At 48.3% G+C, this 17,775-nt stretch overlaps 3 protein-coding genes across 3 annotated transcripts; 2 read left to right on the forward strand and 1 right to left on the reverse strand.

The window, feature by feature from the left end:
• Nucleotides 1-43: 43 nt before the first annotated feature.
• Nucleotides 44-7,395, forward strand: fam171b (family with sequence similarity 171 member B). The gene is made up of 8 exons (XM_056431352.1): nt 44-338; nt 2,278-2,511; nt 3,460-3,552; nt 3,681-3,839; nt 3,937-4,107; nt 4,192-4,308; nt 4,389-4,512; nt 4,744-7,395. The coding sequence occupies exons 1-8, from the start codon at nt 95-97 to the stop codon at nt 5,885-5,887; spliced, it is 2,286 nt and encodes a 761-aa protein (XP_056287327.1). The 5' UTR covers nt 44-94; the 3' UTR covers nt 5,888-7,395.
• A 207-nt stretch (nt 7,396-7,602) lies between these two features.
• On the reverse strand, nt 7,603-10,102 carry zswim2 (zinc finger, SWIM-type containing 2). Its single transcript, XM_056431756.1, has 9 exons — nt 9,953-10,102; nt 9,782-9,858; nt 9,521-9,561; nt 9,116-9,350; nt 8,658-8,909; nt 8,482-8,566; nt 8,314-8,384; nt 8,075-8,243; nt 7,603-7,983 (listed from the first exon to the last, which is right to left on the reverse strand). The coding sequence occupies exons 1-9, from the start codon at nt 10,100-10,102 to the stop codon at nt 7,603-7,605; spliced, it is 1,461 nt and encodes a 486-aa protein (XP_056287731.1).
• Nucleotides 10,103-10,873: 771 nt separating this feature from the next.
• LOC130204402 (calcitonin gene-related peptide type 1 receptor-like) lies at nt 10,874-16,846 on the forward strand. The gene is made up of 13 exons (XM_056431118.1): nt 10,874-10,982; nt 12,072-12,147; nt 12,723-12,873; nt 12,959-13,066; nt 13,187-13,299; nt 13,370-13,461; nt 13,545-13,671; nt 13,760-13,913; nt 13,989-14,049; nt 14,131-14,197; nt 14,281-14,499; nt 14,664-14,705; nt 15,129-16,846. The coding sequence occupies exons 2-13, from the start codon at nt 12,097-12,099 to the stop codon at nt 15,333-15,335; spliced, it is 1,392 nt and encodes a 463-aa protein (XP_056287093.1). The 5' UTR covers nt 10,874-10,982; nt 12,072-12,096; the 3' UTR covers nt 15,336-16,846.
• The last annotated feature ends 929 nt before the right edge of the window (nt 16,847-17,775 follow it).

The following is a 17,775-nucleotide window of genomic DNA, read 5'->3' on the forward strand; positions in this document are numbered from 1 at the left end:
CGGCCTTCGTGATAAGGACACACACTGCCTCGTTCTTCTGGTCCCGAGCTGGTCCCTGGTTCGTTATGTCTTTGGGCCCGCTCCCCGTCTCGCCATGCCCGCTGCTGAACGCTCCCCGCCGCCGCCGCTGCTGCGCTTTCTGTCGTCGTTGCTTCTGATTTCGTGCCTGCATGGGTCGGTGAGAGCCGCGGAGGAGGGCGGCGGCCTGCCCTCCTCCTCCTCCTCCTCCTCCTCCTCCTCGCCCGGGGACAATGGCCCCGCGGTCCCGGTTGGAGACCCGTCCGCCGCCGCGCCGAGCGCCCCCGGAAGACTCCTCGGCCTCTCCGCTCCGACGGAAGGTAAACAAAGACAACAACAATAACAAAAAGGGAGCTTTCCATCAGCGGGTCATTGTTAGAGAAAATGGAAATGAGCTGCAACAGAGGAAACAGTGTGACTCATAGGAATCACAGTGCATCTCTTAAAACACGTTTATTTATTGGTTTTTGATGACTGGTTTCATCATTTTGTGTTTTCTTTAGATCACATTGCGGCACTGCCTTGTTGTTTAGGATGAACACATTAAAATGAGCTGCGCTGCAGTGAGACAAAGTATATGTCTGTAAACACATTTTAAATTGTGCATGGATGCAATATTTCCTTCAATCTCACACTTTCTTTGTATTTGAATGGCAGAATAATTTATGGACTAAAAGATAAAAGAAACAGTTTTATATTGGATTGTTTACCAGCTATATGCTCAACTGCAGAACAACACATGGCTCCTACTGTCGACCACTATTTGACAACATTTGACTAAAGAATGATCATCTTTCCCTATTGAAACGCTATTGGCTGTAATTCAGAAGAGTTGGGCCAGCAGGCTAATAGGATTACGCTGTATAATGTGGAGTTGAGGGGGATTAGAGGTTTTGGACGAAGCAGATGATGCATTAATTCAGAGCGCAATACCTGAGCTCATTGACGGCCTCTGTGTCATCTGCTCTGTGCGTATAGAGGCTTTACACACTGTACAAACAACAACAACAAAGTACACCTTAATGCCTTTTAACCCTTGTGTTGCCTTAGGGTCATTTTGACCCGAATCAAATTACACCCTCCCCCCGCCTTTGGGTCATTTTGACCCGATTCAATGTTTCACCCTCCTGTTACCTTTATATTTACTAACATATTTTACCCTTTGGGTTCAATTTGACGCCAGCAATTAAAACCTCCAGAAAATTATTAGAATTAATATTGTTTTCCAAGTTTAAGTGTGAGGCACTTTATGTTTGTTTGTTGACTACCGAAAGAACACCGACATTAAACATTGAATGGGGTCAAATTAATCCTAAGGCGGGGGGAGGGTATAATATTGATTCGGGTCAAAATGACCCTAAGGCAACACAAGGGTTAAGCGGCCACATTAGTGGCAGCATTACAGCCCAATGCATCCTGTATCTGTAACACATGCGCCAGGTATATGCTGCTCAAGATGACTGCACAGAGGAATGTACTGCAGGGTCAAATTACTATTCTCCAGATTACTAAGAGAAAAAAATATTTTTATTAAGATCAAAAAAACTAATACAAATGTTCACTTTGATACTGAAAATGAGAAACTTGCTGAATATTAGCTGAGAATGCAAAATGCTACTGAGCACATGTGTGTGTGTGTGTTGGAAGGGAAGGCATGTCAAGTGTGGCACTTAACCCTTGTGTTGCCTTCGGGTCATTTTGACCCGATTCAATATTTAACCCTCCTGTCGCCTTCGGGTCAATTTGACCCGATTCAATGTTTAATGTCGGTGTTCTTTCGGGAGTCAACAAACAAACATAAAGTACCTCACACTTAAACTTGGAAAACAATATTAATTCTAATAATGTTCTGGAGATTTTAATAGCTGGGGTCATATTGACCTCAAGGGTAAAATATGTTAGTAAATATAAAGGTAACAGGAGGGTGAAACATTGAATCGGGTCAAATTGACCCGAAGGCAACACAAGGGTTAATTATGATGCATTTTTCATTCTAGCTGTGCTGCCTCATCACTTTTTCATGGCGAGAGAAAGGTTACCGAGTACTGCTGAGAGGAAGTGCTTGAGGCTGGTCTGCATGCACACATGCAGAGACACATGTACTGTACTCATAATACTAATACAGTTGCCATGCTGAATGCTTCCAAAAGCCAGACTTTAAATATATAGTTAAATCTGGATTTCCTTGTGTGATTTTGAACATTTCTACAGAAAGTTGGTGATCGTGAAAGTCTAAATGGAAACGCACTCTCTCCCCAGAGCCCCAGTTTGCCCTGAAGGTCGTGGTGAGGGACCTGGTGACCCGCCAGCCGCTGCCGGGCGCCTCGGTGGACGTCTACGTCAACCACACCCTGAGGAGCTCTGCCCGGACGGGGGTGAGAGGCGAGGTTCTGCTCTGGGTCGCGTACACTCCCGGCCTCAGCCTGACTCTGCTGGGCAGCATGGAGGGCTACGTGCCCAGCCCCCTGCCCTGGAGCACCAGCAAGAGACCGAGTGAGTGATACCTAGAAGCCCATATCTCTCATTGTGTCTTCCTGGCACACACAATGAGTGCTTTCACACACTGTATGGCTTCCAGAGGCCTTTGTGGTGGTTAACACACTCGCTGCATCCTGACCAGCTCCAGGGCCACAGCTGACCCTGACCTCTCCTCGACCTCTCCTCCAAGGAACGGATTAAAGGGGATTATCCAACTCTGATCGATCGCAGCAACAACAAAATAAGCAATTTAGCAGATAGTCTCACTCGATTTAAAACGTTGCACAATTTCTCTTCCACATTTCAACCATATTATGTGGGAGTCTATTAAAAGGGTAGAAATGCTCAAATTGAGGGAAAGGTAAGCGGTACAATATTCACACCACTGAATTATTCATGGTCTTTAGATGAATGAAGCGTCTGCGACAACATACAACTTGTCACTGAGCTTTTGTTCCCGATGAAGCAATCCGTGTTCCCAGAGTACAGGCGGGTGTAACCGGACGCCGTCATTTTATTGACCGAGGAGTCTGACTCAACACATCCCCGCCTCAGAGAACTGTCTTTGTCCTGCACCCAAGCAAAGGAGAGAGAGAGGGGGGTGGAGGGTAAAGAGAAAGGGGGCCTGGGGTCTGACTCCATTGTTTGTGTTCACACCTCCTCGCTCACTGAGTCCTGCAGACCAGAAACAAAGATGGAGCAGGTGTCAGGCGGATGATGAAGGAGCATCATCTGGAGGCCCTCTCTGCTCTGCCTGTCAGAGGCGCCTCCCTTTTGTTCTCAACTGAACCCTAAAAAGAAGATTGAGGCGGTATCGCCCCCTGCTGGGGGCAAGCCAGGCCGACAAGTCCCCAACAATTGTTGTGTTTTTATGTCTTAAAAGAACAACAGAGTGACATAAATCACTTAAAGTGAAATATGTTTGAAACTAAAAAATGTCTGGTTGTTATATTCTTGCTGCAGTTTTCTCCGCTGTGACGTTGCTGCTGCTGCCTCACAGTCAGGGGAACGTCTGGCTGTTCGACGACTCGGTGCTCATCACCGGGAAGCTGCCTGGTGGGTTCACACGCTTCTGAGAGGTCATCCCAAAGAGCGGAGCAGATCTTTAATTTCGGAGCATTTCCTGTTTGAAGTGGAACATAAAGAAGGCGATAAGAGTCATGAGTGCCATCTTGTCTTTGCAGACCGCTCGTCCCAACCCGAGGTCACGTTCCCCAAGAGCCTCCTCACGATGTCTGGCGACAGCAACGTCTCCTCCGTGACGGCGTACCTGACCGTCCCACAGCGCCACCTGGAGAAGGACTGTGCCAACTGCACTCCGGGCATCGTCGGCCAACCGTCACGTGAGCTTTAAATACGCCCGAATGCACGAACGGCGGGTTGAAGACGTAAAGATCTTCGCTGATCCGCGACGCTTCTTCCGTCTTCTACGTCCCGCAGTGTTCAGAAGCATCGAGCTGAAGGCGGTGGCGGCCGTCAGCGTGCTGCTGTACTCGGGCGGCGAGGAGCTCCGGGTGCGGGGGCCCGTTCAAATCAGCCTGCCGCTGGGGCCCGGCGCTCACCTCAGGGCCTCGGACACGGTGCCGGCCTGGGCCTTCAACCTGAAGACAGGTACAGTACGATGGGAGCCCGACGTGCACCGGGCAGGGGGAGCTCCATGCAGGCGTCTGACGTGTTGACCGATGTGTGCAACAGGAGCCTGGGAGAACCAGGGTCTGGGAATCGTGAAATCCGTTGGCGAGGAGCTGGTTTGGACCTACACCGCCTCCCATCTGGGCGACTGGATCGCTGCCCCCTTCCCCTCGTCAAACGGTACACGCCTCATCCGCCGCCGTTAACTCACACGGGTATACCAACGTGTTTCATGACTCACCATACTGTTGACCATTCAGATTACCTGGGCTATGGAGGCTCCGTTGACTTCATGTCGTACCACACCTACCTGCTGATGGGAGTACTGGGAGCAACGCTGGCTGTGGTGATTGGATTTCTTTCCTTGCTGCTGTGTCACTGCAGGTAAGAAAGCTGCTCAGAAATGACTACTTTATGGACTGTCTATAAAAACCCTCGTTTACAGCTGGCTTATCATATGTTTTATACTGAAACGCATGTTGTAAAAAACTTTAAGGTCTTAAAACGAGATTAAAAAGAGATTCAACTACCAAATAAATGCAGACAGTGCATTTAAAAACTTAATATAAATGGAAAACGAGTCCAACCTGATTCAACTCTGTTTCTTCCGTTCAGGAGAAGTTCTTATCCAGAGACCATGAGGAGGAGGAGAGCACGTTTTTCCAAACTCACAGTGGGGAAAAAAGACCAAACCACCTCCACCCACATGGAAGAGGGCCTGCTGTTCCGCCCTGGCGACAACAGCCTGGCTTCCTGCAGCGTCCAGTGCGACCCCTCGTCCACGCCGAGGCACAAGGCCAACTACAACATCTACGTGGAGGATCCAGGGAGTCGCCCGGCGGCTCCTCTCTACGAGAACATCGCTCTGGATCGGATCAAAGGCTCCCAGCCGCCGTCCCACTACATCAACAGCGACGAGGTCGCCCGGCTTCGGGAGCGGTCGGAGCAGAACCGCGCCAACATGAACTCTGACGGCTTCTTTCAAGATAACTTGGTTCACATTTACAACCAGCCGGGGGCCGAGCACGACCCTCACTCGGAGCCCCAGGCGCTACCCAAAGTCCCTCACCAGCAGGGCAGCCAAGATGAGCCCCAGCCTCTGGAGACTCCTCCACAAGGGCCCAACGCCGGTGTGTGGGGCCGCTACGGTAACCTCATGGAGTCCTCCGTCTCCGTCCCCGGGACGCTCAACGAGGCGGCGGGCATGCAGGCCTTCGGCGGCGGGCACGGCGAGCTCACCCGGGGGAAGTGCCACCCCAGGACCTGGTTCGTCACCTTGGACGGGAGGCCGGCCGCACAGGTCCGCCACTCCGTCATCGAGCTCCAGGGCCGCCACCGGGCGCCGAGCAGCAACGACACCAGCCTGGACTCCGGCGTGGACATGAACGAGCCGCAGCAGAACGTCCGCGAGCGGCAGCGCGACAGGCGAGCGCTCAGGGCCTCCTCGCTGCCGCACCACGGCCGAGCGGGCCGCTACGGCGAGGACCAGGACCTGAGCAGCAGCGAGAGCGGCACCACGGCCACCTGCACGCCGGAGGACGCCTCCCTGAGGAACATTTTGGACGGGAGCAGCGGCGCCATTCCCAACATCCCCGAGGAGCGAGACGGGATGGACACGTCCAGCGCTCAGGAGGACAGCGAGTCCAGGGGAACGCCGCCGCCGCCACGCCGCCTGCGGAAGGTGAGGGAGAAGGGGAAGACGGAGAAGAGGAGCGCCAAGCACGTGCGTGAGGGGAGGCCTCTGAACAAGAGGAGTTAAAGCGTGAAGAAGACGAGCGCCACATTCGCCATCGAGCTGTTTGTCATCAGCGCCGAGTCGTCCTAAAAACCCGTTGTTTTTTTAAACCACGCAGTTCTCACGCAGGCATCGTTGTCGTCGAGTCACGTGATTGGACAACGTCGCCAAAGAATCCACGTGCCGGCTAGCACGAGAATTACCGCAGCGCCGCCTTCTCTCATTGTCACGAACTTGAAGACCACCAGCGAGATTCATCGAAGCCCCGCCCCCCCAAGCACGGCATTGTAGAGGTGCCTTCCTACTGCCTGCATTGAATATGACCACACGAGGCACTGTTTAGTCAAATCTGGTGAGTTTGCAGGATGGACACACTTATCCTCACCACTGATGCCTGCTGTAAATTAAATAGGATATATAGGAGCTGCCCCCTGACATCTTTGTTTTGATCGCTCTGCTGCATTTTAAATTTTTTTTTACAAGACACTCTGGGGGTTTGTGAAAATTTAAATAAACGTCATCACCGATTGGACTTGTCGACTTCGCGCCTTCGCCGACTACGACGCTGGAAAAAAGCCGAGCTGCCATTTCAACAGTTATCACACCTGATATTCAAGGTTACGCCTATAATTGTTTCAGGATGCATGAAAATGAACTCTTCGTCGCGAGTATGAACATTTCTTTTCTTTTCTTTTTTACCGTAGAGATAAATTGTGGCTAATGTAAAGAACAATAACTTCACCGTGATTATCATCACAATGGACGGTCGTCTAACAATCCCAGTGAAGGCTCAGGTGGTCAAATGGTTCAACAACTTCATCGTAATAACTTTAATCCTCAACAGTTATGCTTAAAGGCCCTCTATTAATTGACACGGCAAATAAAGCACACTCCACTTTAATATGTGCCCGTCCGTCACGCTGCATTTATTACACGCTTATTACACGTCCGGAGTGTAATTACTGACGTCGTTGACCAGACTTCGTGAACTTTGGCCAAACTTTCACCACAATTTTTTTTTTACGAGCAATATTTAGCAGAAATTAAAAAGGAACTTTTGCAGTTTTAGTCTTCCATCATACTGTACATCCCCCCCCACGGGTGAGTTCACTTTGTACGACCCCGTGGTCTCATCCATGCGTTTCTTGTATATAGTAAAGCGACATTTTCCGTATTTACGTGGCTGTGATCGAACTTATTTTGTGCCGTTTTTTTTGCAGCGGATGGTTGAATGAGTCCGTTTCTCTAACGGTAAGAAGAGTGAGCCGAGCTTTGGAGTTTCACACTCAATCATTCAGCTTTCTCCCACTCACACACACACACAAATCAAAACCTACTGCCACTCCTGTTCTATAGATCCCTCTGAATGTATGCGTATTGATTTTAATGTGTTCTCCGGTGTGCTCCTCTCGTGTCTCGACGTTGAAACTCGAGGACTTTTTTCTTTTCCTCCTGAGTGGGCGCCTCTTGTGTTGACCTCTGTGATGATGGTAGTGTTATTAGTCTTGCCTAAATTAATAAACTTACTTGATACGAAATTATTGTACTGGAGCTTTTGTCATTACAGGTTGACATATTTATTTCTCAGTGTTCCTCTGTTGCCGTGTGTTCATCGAGACTCCCGTCAGTCTGAGTGTCTTCAACGGCCGATGTGCCGTGGAGTCTTTTGGGCTTCTCGCTCGCCCGGCCGGGAGGGGGTCCGACTCGGCTCCACACAACACCCCCCCCCCCGAAAAGGCTCACCTGTGGCTGCTCCCTGCGGCTCTTTGCATGCTGCTTGCAGGATTAAGAGCAGTTATTGTTCCCTCTTCTGCAGCGAAGCACAGGCCCTGAAACCGGTCGGCCATTCGCCGCTGAGAGGTGTTTGAAGTCACCGGAGAGCTCGGCAGCACTTCTAGACGAAGAGAACCGCGTGAGGGAGTGACTTTGGGGTTCCTGCCCCGCAGAGCCACTCCTGGAACAAACAGGTCTTTGAGGTTAAGATCTGGCCGCGTGGCAGCGGCCTTCGAGGAGGGCTTTCTGTCACTGGTGCTGCAGGTCAAGGGGCTGTAAATGACGTAGCCGTCCAAGGGGCAGGAGTTGGACTCCCGCAGGATCCCGTCCACGCAGTCGGCGTGGAACTGAAGCGCGTGGAGGGGCAGAGAGGCGGATTACGATCACACGTAAACGAAGAGGTGTTGTTGTGTTGCTCGATCACCGGCGGGGTTTCACCTTGTGGCGGCAGGGCAGAGTTCGGACGCGCTGACCCAGCACGAAGTCCAGCAGACAGAGCCGACACTGCTGACCCACGTCCAGGAGCCGAGACCCCGGTCTCACTCGGACCGTGTACAGACCGTGCAACACGCTCCTCGGGAGAGGGTCTGCAGCTGCAGGGACGAGGCTGAGCAGCACGGTGGGAAACAGTGAGCTCAGATGTTTAGCGGCATTCATTAGAACTGTTCATAACGTACCTGTCATCGGCGGACTGAGAGGTCGCCCCCTTCAGGTCGTCGGCCACGAGACGCCATTTTTCTCTTCTTTTCTGTTTGCGGTTGAGACATTTACACAGGTTTAAGCCCCCCGTACAGTTCAGAGGTTTCTGAATCATTGGCTTTTCCAGGTCATTCGGAGCCGCTTACCGTGCGTGAAGCAAAGGGATGCTGCGGGTGGCATCCCTTCAGGGAGCAGTCCTCGCAGAGATAGAAGTGCCTGCAGACCGTGCATCTGAAAGCACGACGACGGCAGATTTAAAGAAGCCAAAGAAAATCAGTGAGTTTGCACTGTAAAAACAACACTAAACTATACGCTCGCTCACTTGAAACATTTGCCGGTGACCGGGCCGAGCCGGCAGCCGTGGCACAGAACTCCCAGGTGCCGGTCGGGCTTCTCCCTCTCGGAGGCGGTGGAGAGCCTCGCCGCGCTCCTCACCAGCTCTCGGAGTAACTTGCGAGAGCTGAAGCGCTCCCTGCACAGAGGGCACTTCACCGCCTCGTCCCCGTCCGACCGGCTCTGGTGCTCGTCCCACACCTTCATGCAGGAGACGTGGACGTTGTTGCCGCAGCCGAACCTTGAAAGGAAGACGACGGCGAGAGTGCAGAAGAAAAAACAGGGTTTTTACAACATCAACAGCTGGGTGTGCTGTATTGGGAGCGATAACACCAATGCATGGGGTCATATTGCAACAAAAGTTGAGAAGAAACATCTCACATCATCCTGAAACACAAGTGTACGAAAACAATAACCCCGTGACCCCGTGACCCCGCCCACATGTACCTGCAGTGAGACACGGGCAGTTTTTTCTCCAGCAGCCCTTCTTGACAGATGGGACACACATCCTGGGCTTGGATCACTCTCCGGCAGACGCTTCCAGCCTCCCGGGCGGCGGCCGGTGGGCTCGCGGCGCCAGAAGCGGCCGAGGAGTCGCCGCCCGTCCGGCGCTCTTTGGTTTGGTGTAAACCGCGGAGCACCTCCAGGATCTGCCTCTCCACGAGGCCGTGCTGAAACGAGTCTAGAGCAGTTATTGTAAACAAGAGCACATGTGAGGGGGAATAGTATTTATTTAATTGTTTTTTATAAAATCAAGTTAAGAAGGAATCATTTTCAATGTAAAAAGATGTTTTTTAAAAGGTACAGTATGCATTCAGTATACAAAGAAATGCAATTCATCAAAACCCTTACATTCATGTTCTCTGGGTAGTCTGAATTTCCGCAGTAAAATCCTGTAGTGATACACATCACATGTTTATTATAGTTAATGGTGAATATGACTGATACATACATTCAGTTATTAGTAGGTAGCATGAGAATTAAACGATATATTTGTGATTTAAAAAATACTAAAGCCAAACTGATCGATACTAACGAAATAGCCGAGCCAAGAAAGTTGCCTTCATGAAATACAATTTTTAAAAAGACCAATAAAATGCGTGTCATTGATACCAGCAGATGTGTTTGCATGGCTCCTGCTCCTTGGTGAACACGGGGCACGTGCACGTATGCGGGTCCCCCAAGCACACCTGAACCACACCGACACAAAGCGGAGCGGGGAATCAAACCCTCTGGCTCGAGGCGTCACGACGACGTCGAACATCCCGAGTCCCAGAGGCTCACCTTGGCGTCCCTGACCTCGCCCTCCTCTCGCAGGAGGAAGCCTGTTGGGCCGAAGGACTTGAGGAGGAACAGGGTCGTGTTGAGGGCCTGGTCCTGGTGCAGAGTCACTGCGGCGCTGGCTGTGTTCCTGCAGCAGGTGTTCCTGAACATCCTGCCACTGCAGAATAAAGATATGAAGCCATGTACACATCATTATAGAGGTAAACGTGTTAAAACAGCTCAATACTGAACAGCTAATGGCTGTAAAGTCTCCTCCTTTATATCTGCTTATTAACTCTATTAACTTCCCTGAACAGTAACTCTTCCATTTTAATAAACTTACCTCTTCTTTAAGAACCTTTCTTCGTCGCTAAAGTGCAGCTGCAGCGTACCGACCAGGCAGTTACAACAACGCTGTAGCCATGGTGACCTGCAGGCTGCAATGCAGCCTTAGACCTACAGAGGGCGCTGTTGCTCAGTAATAGAAATCCTCCTGCTGCTGTTTTTGTGTGATTGTAGCGGAAATTATGGATATTTAATCTGAGTATATGCATATTTCTTTTACATATATGAACCAGTCTGCAATATTTTAGTCCTGAGACTCAGAGGTGTGTTTTCCTCTCATGTAAAATACATATACACGTACATATTCCCCATATATACTAATAATACTCATGACCATAACAGCCACAGATCACACAAAAACTACAAGACCCTTGCAAGCACATAGAGTAAGTTCACTAATTGAGTAAATTCAGCTCAACAGCCAGGATATTAAAGTGTCCTCCACATCGTATATGGTCATATAAATGAGATGCATCATTAGGGGTGTCCCTGGGCCTGCCTCCACAGAAAGCTGGCGTGTGATGTCACAGCTCCGCTCAGCTCCTCTCAGCTCAGTCGCCTCTGACTCTCCTGAGAAACACACGCTGGAGGATTTTACTCCAGAAGGAATCTCTAAAGCAGATGTTTTTTATCTTCTCGGACTGAAGGAATAATCTTCGAGGCGAACACCGTGTTATTATTATTATATTCTTCTGCTCCTGTGAAGGTAGGTTTCATGAATAGTTTTCAGCATTTTGATTGAAAGTTTGTCAGAAAACAGGTCGAATATGTATTTATTTTAATGTCACATTGGCCTGTGAGTTGTTGCATTTCAGGATATATTATGCAGGCCACATGGATAAAAAACATTAAGCTCAAATATGGTACCTCTTAAAGTCAAATCTGTTTATTTACTAAACATGAGTATAACATAGGGACATGTAATTTACATCACAAAACACATGTTTGCAGGAGACTGAACCTGTTTGAATGTTCCACACGTTTAATCCTTAACCTAAGAAACGATATACGTCACATGGGAAAGTGAGGCCTTGTTGGCACTGATGGCCGATACCAAGAGGGGGAAACTTCCCTTGAGTTATCAAACATATCTCTATGCAATTAGAGATATAGGTTCAAGAAGATATTAATCCTGCAAACTCACGACGATTTGGGGGAGTTGGAAACCCTTGGTGTGTGTTTATGAAATGTTCTTTATCCCAAATGAGTGTAATACAGCTTTTAATTGAAAGTGTCATTGTATTTTACAAGTGTGAAGTTGTATAGAGCCCTATAGGGAAACTAGATTTAGGCTATAAATGCTGTGATCATAAATACATGAAATAAATAGAATCTTTTAGTAACAACTCCCCTTTCATAACATATACAACACCCAGCCTGTAAATGCTATTTACTCACTTTAAATGATAGATCAATTACACGATTGATCATTATTATTCTAGAGCGACGAAGATGTTTTTGCTTGTTACTGCGTTTCCTATTTTTAGCTTCATCAGAGCCGTCATCATTTCCACTGCCGCTCATCTTATTGTTCAACACTTGGTGCACAGCGACTCTGCAGCTCTTCCACATTTGTGTCTTTCGGGCCAAAACTTGGTGAAACTTGCTCGACGTGCATAAAAAAGCATGCAGGAAGGAAGGAAGCAGGAGGAAGCAAGAGGACACATCTTTAACCCCCAACGCCCCCCAAACAAAAGGGAGACCGTTAGAAACACGGCTTTGCAGACAAACCTGTGCGGCCGGTTTAGTTGACATGACTCTGGCTCTCATGTAAGTTTCTGAATATGCTTTTCAGGTACAAACGTTCCCCAGAAGACCAGATGGCTCGACACGGCTTCCCCTACGTGCTGGTCCTGTGCGCCCTCACGAAGGTACCCGTCTGATCTGAGCCTGCTTCGCCTGAAACAGGCTGCTTTTAGACAAATAGATCACCTTCATGAGGCCCAGTCTTTAGTTATTCTGTGTATTCTCTTTTTTGGTAGTTTCTTTATTTCATATACTCTGGTCATGCATTTCTGACATTTTAGCGATATGATCCCAGTATGAAATCTCCTGTTTTTACAATATTTATTACCGCAAGAAAAGTTGTTTGCTTATAAAGTTTGTATTTTCTCTTCATTCGAGGGACCCTCTAGTGATTTAATATTCCTCCAAAAAGTTGAGGCCCTAGCGAGAGACAGATTAAAAGAATAATGAACAAAATCGCAGCAGCCGATCAGATATACGACTATTTAAGTCCTCTTATGGTCAAACTTTACCCTATACTTCCCACAATGCAACATGTCACCCTTAGAGACATCATGCTGCTTTAAAATGATTAATCTCATGTGTTTCAACCACTTAAATTCTCATTTGTCAGCGCTTTGCTTGACAGTTAAATTCTTTATTTTTGCATATCTGTGTATATCTGTGTGTGTGTTTTTAATTTTCACCCCTCGCTCTGAAGCTGCTGCTGGCGGCGAGCCACGAAGACGAGTACCAGGACCACCTGAACCACCGCGGCGAATACGAGTCCACGAGGAAGGAAATCGCCACGGCCCAGTACGAATGCTTCCAGAGGATTCTGAAAGAGTCGCAGAGCAAAACGAAAACAACCGGTGAGAGAGCCCGGAAAAAAATAAAATGTAATCCTCCGACGTCTCGATGCTTCACGTGTAAACGTTTAACCGCGTGTGTCTGCAGGCCCGGTGTGCAACGCCACGTGGGACGGGTGGCTGTGCTGGGAGGAGACGGACGCCGGACACACGGAGCAGAGCTGTCCGGACTACTTCAAAGATTTTGATCCTCATGGTACGTTTAATTGTTGACCTTGACAAACGTTCCCGTTAGCGTAGCATAACAACTGGATGTCATGTTTTTGCTGCAGCAGAAATGTGAAATGTGTGCTTTGCAAACTTTTTTCATCCTCAGCGATGGCGTCCAAAGTGTGCTCCGAGACCGGCGAGTGGGGGCGCCACCCCGAGAGCAACAGGACGTGGACCAACTTCACCAACTGCCGCGCCAACACCATCCATCACGGCAAAGTAAACGACACTCTCGAGTATGCCAACGCGCCTTCGACTGCGGAGCGGCTCTCATTTTGTTACGTTGCAGGCGGCGATGACTCACTTCTACCTGGTCATAATCGGCCACGGCCTGTCGCTGGTGTCGCTGCTCATATCTTTAGGGATATTCTATCATTTTAAGTAAGTTTGCAGCTTTGAAATGATGCACATGAAAAATACAAATAAATCCCTTTTTTCTGAAGCGTCTCCTTTTTGCCCCTCAGGAGCCTGAGCTGTCAGAGGATAACGCTCCACAAGAACCTCTTCCTCTCGTTCGCGCTGAACTCCGTCACCACCGTCGTCTGGCTCACGACGGTGGTGAAGAAAGAGGGGCACACGTACAACGACTCCGTGAGGGAACCCCCGCTCGAAAATGTCGGCCTCTCGAAGAAATCTCCGTCATCGGTAAAGTCACCGGCGTCTCTTTTCTCTCTCCCAGGCCAGCTGCAAGCTGCTCATGTTCATCCACCTGTACCTGTTGAGCTGCAACTACTTCTGGATGCTGTGCGAGGGCATCTACCTGCACACTCTCATCGTGGTGGCGGTGTTTGCGGAAAAACAGAATCTCATCTGGTATTACCTGCTGGGCTGGGGTAAGCGAGCCGCGGGGCAATATTTCACTCTGTTTCACTGCCTCTCTGGTTCTCACCGGGTTTCTCTGTGTGCAGGTTTCCCACTCGTGCCGGCGGTGATACATTCATTCGCCCGCCACTGCTACTACAACGACAAGTGAGTCCCCCTTGAGCTGAAGATGTGGTTGCACGTATGATAATATAGCAATAATAATAACGCGACGCTCTTGACTCACAGATGTTGGGTCAGCTCAGACACGTCCTTGCTGTACATCATCCACGGACCCATCTGCGCCGCGTTGGTGGTGAGCGCCGAGCCGTTTTAAAATTCACCGACACTTCCGAGCTTCTCGCGTCGCCGTGCCCAACGATGCCTTTTGGGTTCTAGATGAATCTCTTCTTCCTGCTGAACATCGTCCGCATCCTCATCACCAAGCTGAGGGTGACGCACCAGGCCGAGTCCAGCCTCTACATGAGGGCCGTGAGGGCCACCCTCATCCTCATCCCCCTGCTGGGCATCCAGTTCGTCCTGCTCCCCTACAAGCCCCAGGACCACTGGGTCTTTGAGATCTACCTGTACGTCATGGAGATCCTCATGCACTACCAGGTCAGTGCAAATGGAAAGTCCCCAGTCCGGTCCAGCGATATCCTCAATGTGCTTTAAAATTACACATATTTTAAGAATAAGAGCATGAACATGTGACACAGAAACCAGCTGTTGGAGCTTCTGGGATTTCTCAATAAACGTCTTCTTTTTTCCCTCCCATGCAGGGTCTCTTGGTTTCTACGATATATTGCTTCTTCAACGGGGAAGTGAGTAGTGACGATTAGATTTGGATTTCTTGAGTTTTTCAAGCACCAGTTATTGAGTTCTCACGAAAAAGGACGGAGAGAGTCCGAGTGTCTTTCTAAGAGAGTCTGCAATAACGTGCATATGGATCACAGAAGGACACATGTCCAGCCAAACCCATAAAAAAAGAAGATGTATTATATTTATTAAGTTGTCATTTGGTCCGTGTTTTCCCAAAGAGAAGATGAAACATGAGAACTTCGCCACCGTCCACACGTCCTCCCTGTGTCTCACATGTCCAGCCAAACCCATAAAAAAAGAAGATGTATTATATTTATTAAGTTGTCATTTGGTCCGTGTTTTCCCAAAGAGAAGATGAAACATGAGAACTTCGCCACCGTCCACACGTCCTCCCTGTGTCTCATCCCCCCCCCCCCCCCCTGCAGGTCCAGAGCGTGATGCGGAGACACTGGAACCAGCAGCGCATGCAGTTCACCGGCACGTTCGCCAACGCCGACTTCTTCCGCTCGGCCTCCTACGTGGCGTCGTCGCTCACGGAAGTCCACCGCTGCTACAGCATCGAGAGCCACACCGAGCACATGAACGGCAAGAGCTACTCGGACATCTTCAGGTCGGACAGCCCGTTCGTGTGAAGCTCTCGGGCATCACGGCCGTCTCCGACTTTCTTCTGGGGAGTTTTACTGCTGCAAACGTTTCACTTTCACACAAACTCACACATCTCTGGACTTTTTCTCACGAGTGTTATTACCGCGACAGAAGGAGCTTGAGACCAAGGACACGGTTTCTCCATCATCATTTATGAAAAGCATGAAAAGGATACGAAGAAGACACGAAGAAGACACGAAGAAGACACGAAGAAGACATGAAGAAGACCCTGTGTTTCCGTGTCAACACAAGGAATAAAAGATTTTTAATAAACGTGGAGAGCCCTCGAGAACAAGAAGCGGGAGAGAAGGGTTTTCTTTCTTGGCATTTTGAGAATATTGATGCAATTTAGGAATGATTAGTTATTGATTGAGTGTTGTGTGGAAAGGATGCGCACAAATAGCAGATAGCTTGCTTCGCTAAAACCTCATTCCTGCTTTGACCTAAAGGCGTGCGACCATCGTCTGAGGAGAGTTTGTATATTTAAGTCTGATTTTCTTTCGCTAAGTTCAAAACAATGTGTCTCATCCCGGCGTAGCTACAGTCAAAAGCTCAGTTTTCTTTCTTTCTTCATAACTGATTTTTCCTAAATGCTGTGGAGATGATTGCGACATCATCAAAAGTGGAATTACGACCGATAAGTGCATGTTTTTGTACGTATATTCGGGTATGGATGGGATATATTTCAAGGCATGGAAAGATGAAGCCTCTTGTGTACTTTGTATATTTTTCCAGTCAGCATCATTGTATATTACTTTTGTAATTGTTTTAATACTTCTAGTTAGTTAAGGGTTTAAAGTTGTTGAAGGTTAACTGTGGTGGCTGGGGTGGGATTAGGCTCAGCTGTGGAGGGGTGTGGGGGAGGGGCCTAATTGGCCTCAGCTGTAGGGAATCAGGGTGATTGTCTCTCTCCTATATCAGCTGCAAGGGAAAGAAACAATCTCCCTCCACAGCTGAGCCTAATCACGCCCCAGCCACCACATTAACGTTGTAGGTTGAATAAATTCAGCAGGAACTGGCTTGTGTTGGTTCACTGGTGAGATGAAGTAAAAAGTGAAGAGCTGCTGGTTTCAGCCTTCACACTGGAAATAGATTTATTAATTATGACTTAGATGAGAAGAATACAACCTTAAATTAGCTTAGCTTAGCATAACGACTGGAAATGGGGGGAAACTGCTAGCGTTATCTTCAAAAATGTCACTCTCCCTTTTTAAATGCTCAGCGCTGAACTCTTGAAAATTTGCTAAAACTATTTCTTTCTCTTTTGGAATCACAGAATATTTCTGATGTTCATAATACTGTATGTGTACTATAATAATTAACATAAACACATGATTTCTACAGCAGATGTTTTGTGTTGGAAGAAAGAAATATAGATTTTTTGTATTCACAGTCTGAATCTCTTGTTTTTCTTATTTGTTCCCATAGTTTTGTCAACAAATGCTTGTTTACACTGAAATACAAATGTTGTAAATAAAGGCAAGCTGTTTTAAACTGACATTCACAGGAAAGAAAAACAGTTACTGTATCTGTGCCTCTTTCCTTCACGTCTCTTCTATTGTTCTCAAAGACGGAAAATAAAATAAAGAAAGAAAATATGTTTTTCTCCCCACCCCACATATTCAATTAAGGGTGGAATTTCCTCGTCTGGCTGCAAAGAACGCTTCCCTCTGAAATTAATATTGTTTCCAGACAAAGCAGGGCGTGTTGTCTGTCCCTCATCCAAAGAAACATATATATATATATATATATTTAATGGACAAAGTGTAATTAGGAAGTCCCAAAGGAGAAAGGGCCACATCTATATTCCCTCAGTGTGTCGTTCCCCAGATGAACCGAGAGGATCAAAGGCAAGAAGCATGTGTTTGTCGTTGTGATGTGATATACGAGCTGCGAGGAGAGAGAGAGACAGAGAGAGAGAGAGTATCCTGTGTGTGTTCTGATGGCACAAGCTTCCTTTAAAATTGAGTTTTTCTTTTAAACAACAACTTGTGAGAGACGCTCAGCGGAGACGTTTTTTGAGCGTTTACCTGTGGCAGCATCGATTCCCCTTATTCACCAGACCGGTGGACGTATCGCCGGCTTCCTGTTTCTAAGAATACACGGCCACTGAACTCTTGAGCCGCTATAGCAAACACTTCCTCGGCCTCAGCGACCAGCGCTTGTTTACCGCCTTCCACTTCCGTGCGCTATTCGACCCCGAAGCTCGGAAAACGTTTAGCCAATGTGTTTTTTTGTTTTTTTTCCAGTGTGAGAGGCATTCTGGGTATTTTTGTCAGGGACATTTCCCCAGGACGTGACCGAATGGAGACAATATATACGCCAGGTTTTCCTCGCACACGGAGATCAGCTTTAATCTGGCTGACGCACTATTTTGAAGTAATTTACCCTGAATGAGAAACAGGTAGAGAAAGGGAGGAGGAGGGA

The sequence above is a fragment of the Pseudoliparis swirei genome, chromosome 14 (assembly GCF_029220125.1).
Source record: "Pseudoliparis swirei isolate HS2019 ecotype Mariana Trench chromosome 14, NWPU_hadal_v1, whole genome shotgun sequence".
NCBI classification, from domain to species: domain Eukaryota; kingdom Metazoa; phylum Chordata; class Actinopteri; order Perciformes; family Liparidae; genus Pseudoliparis; species Pseudoliparis swirei.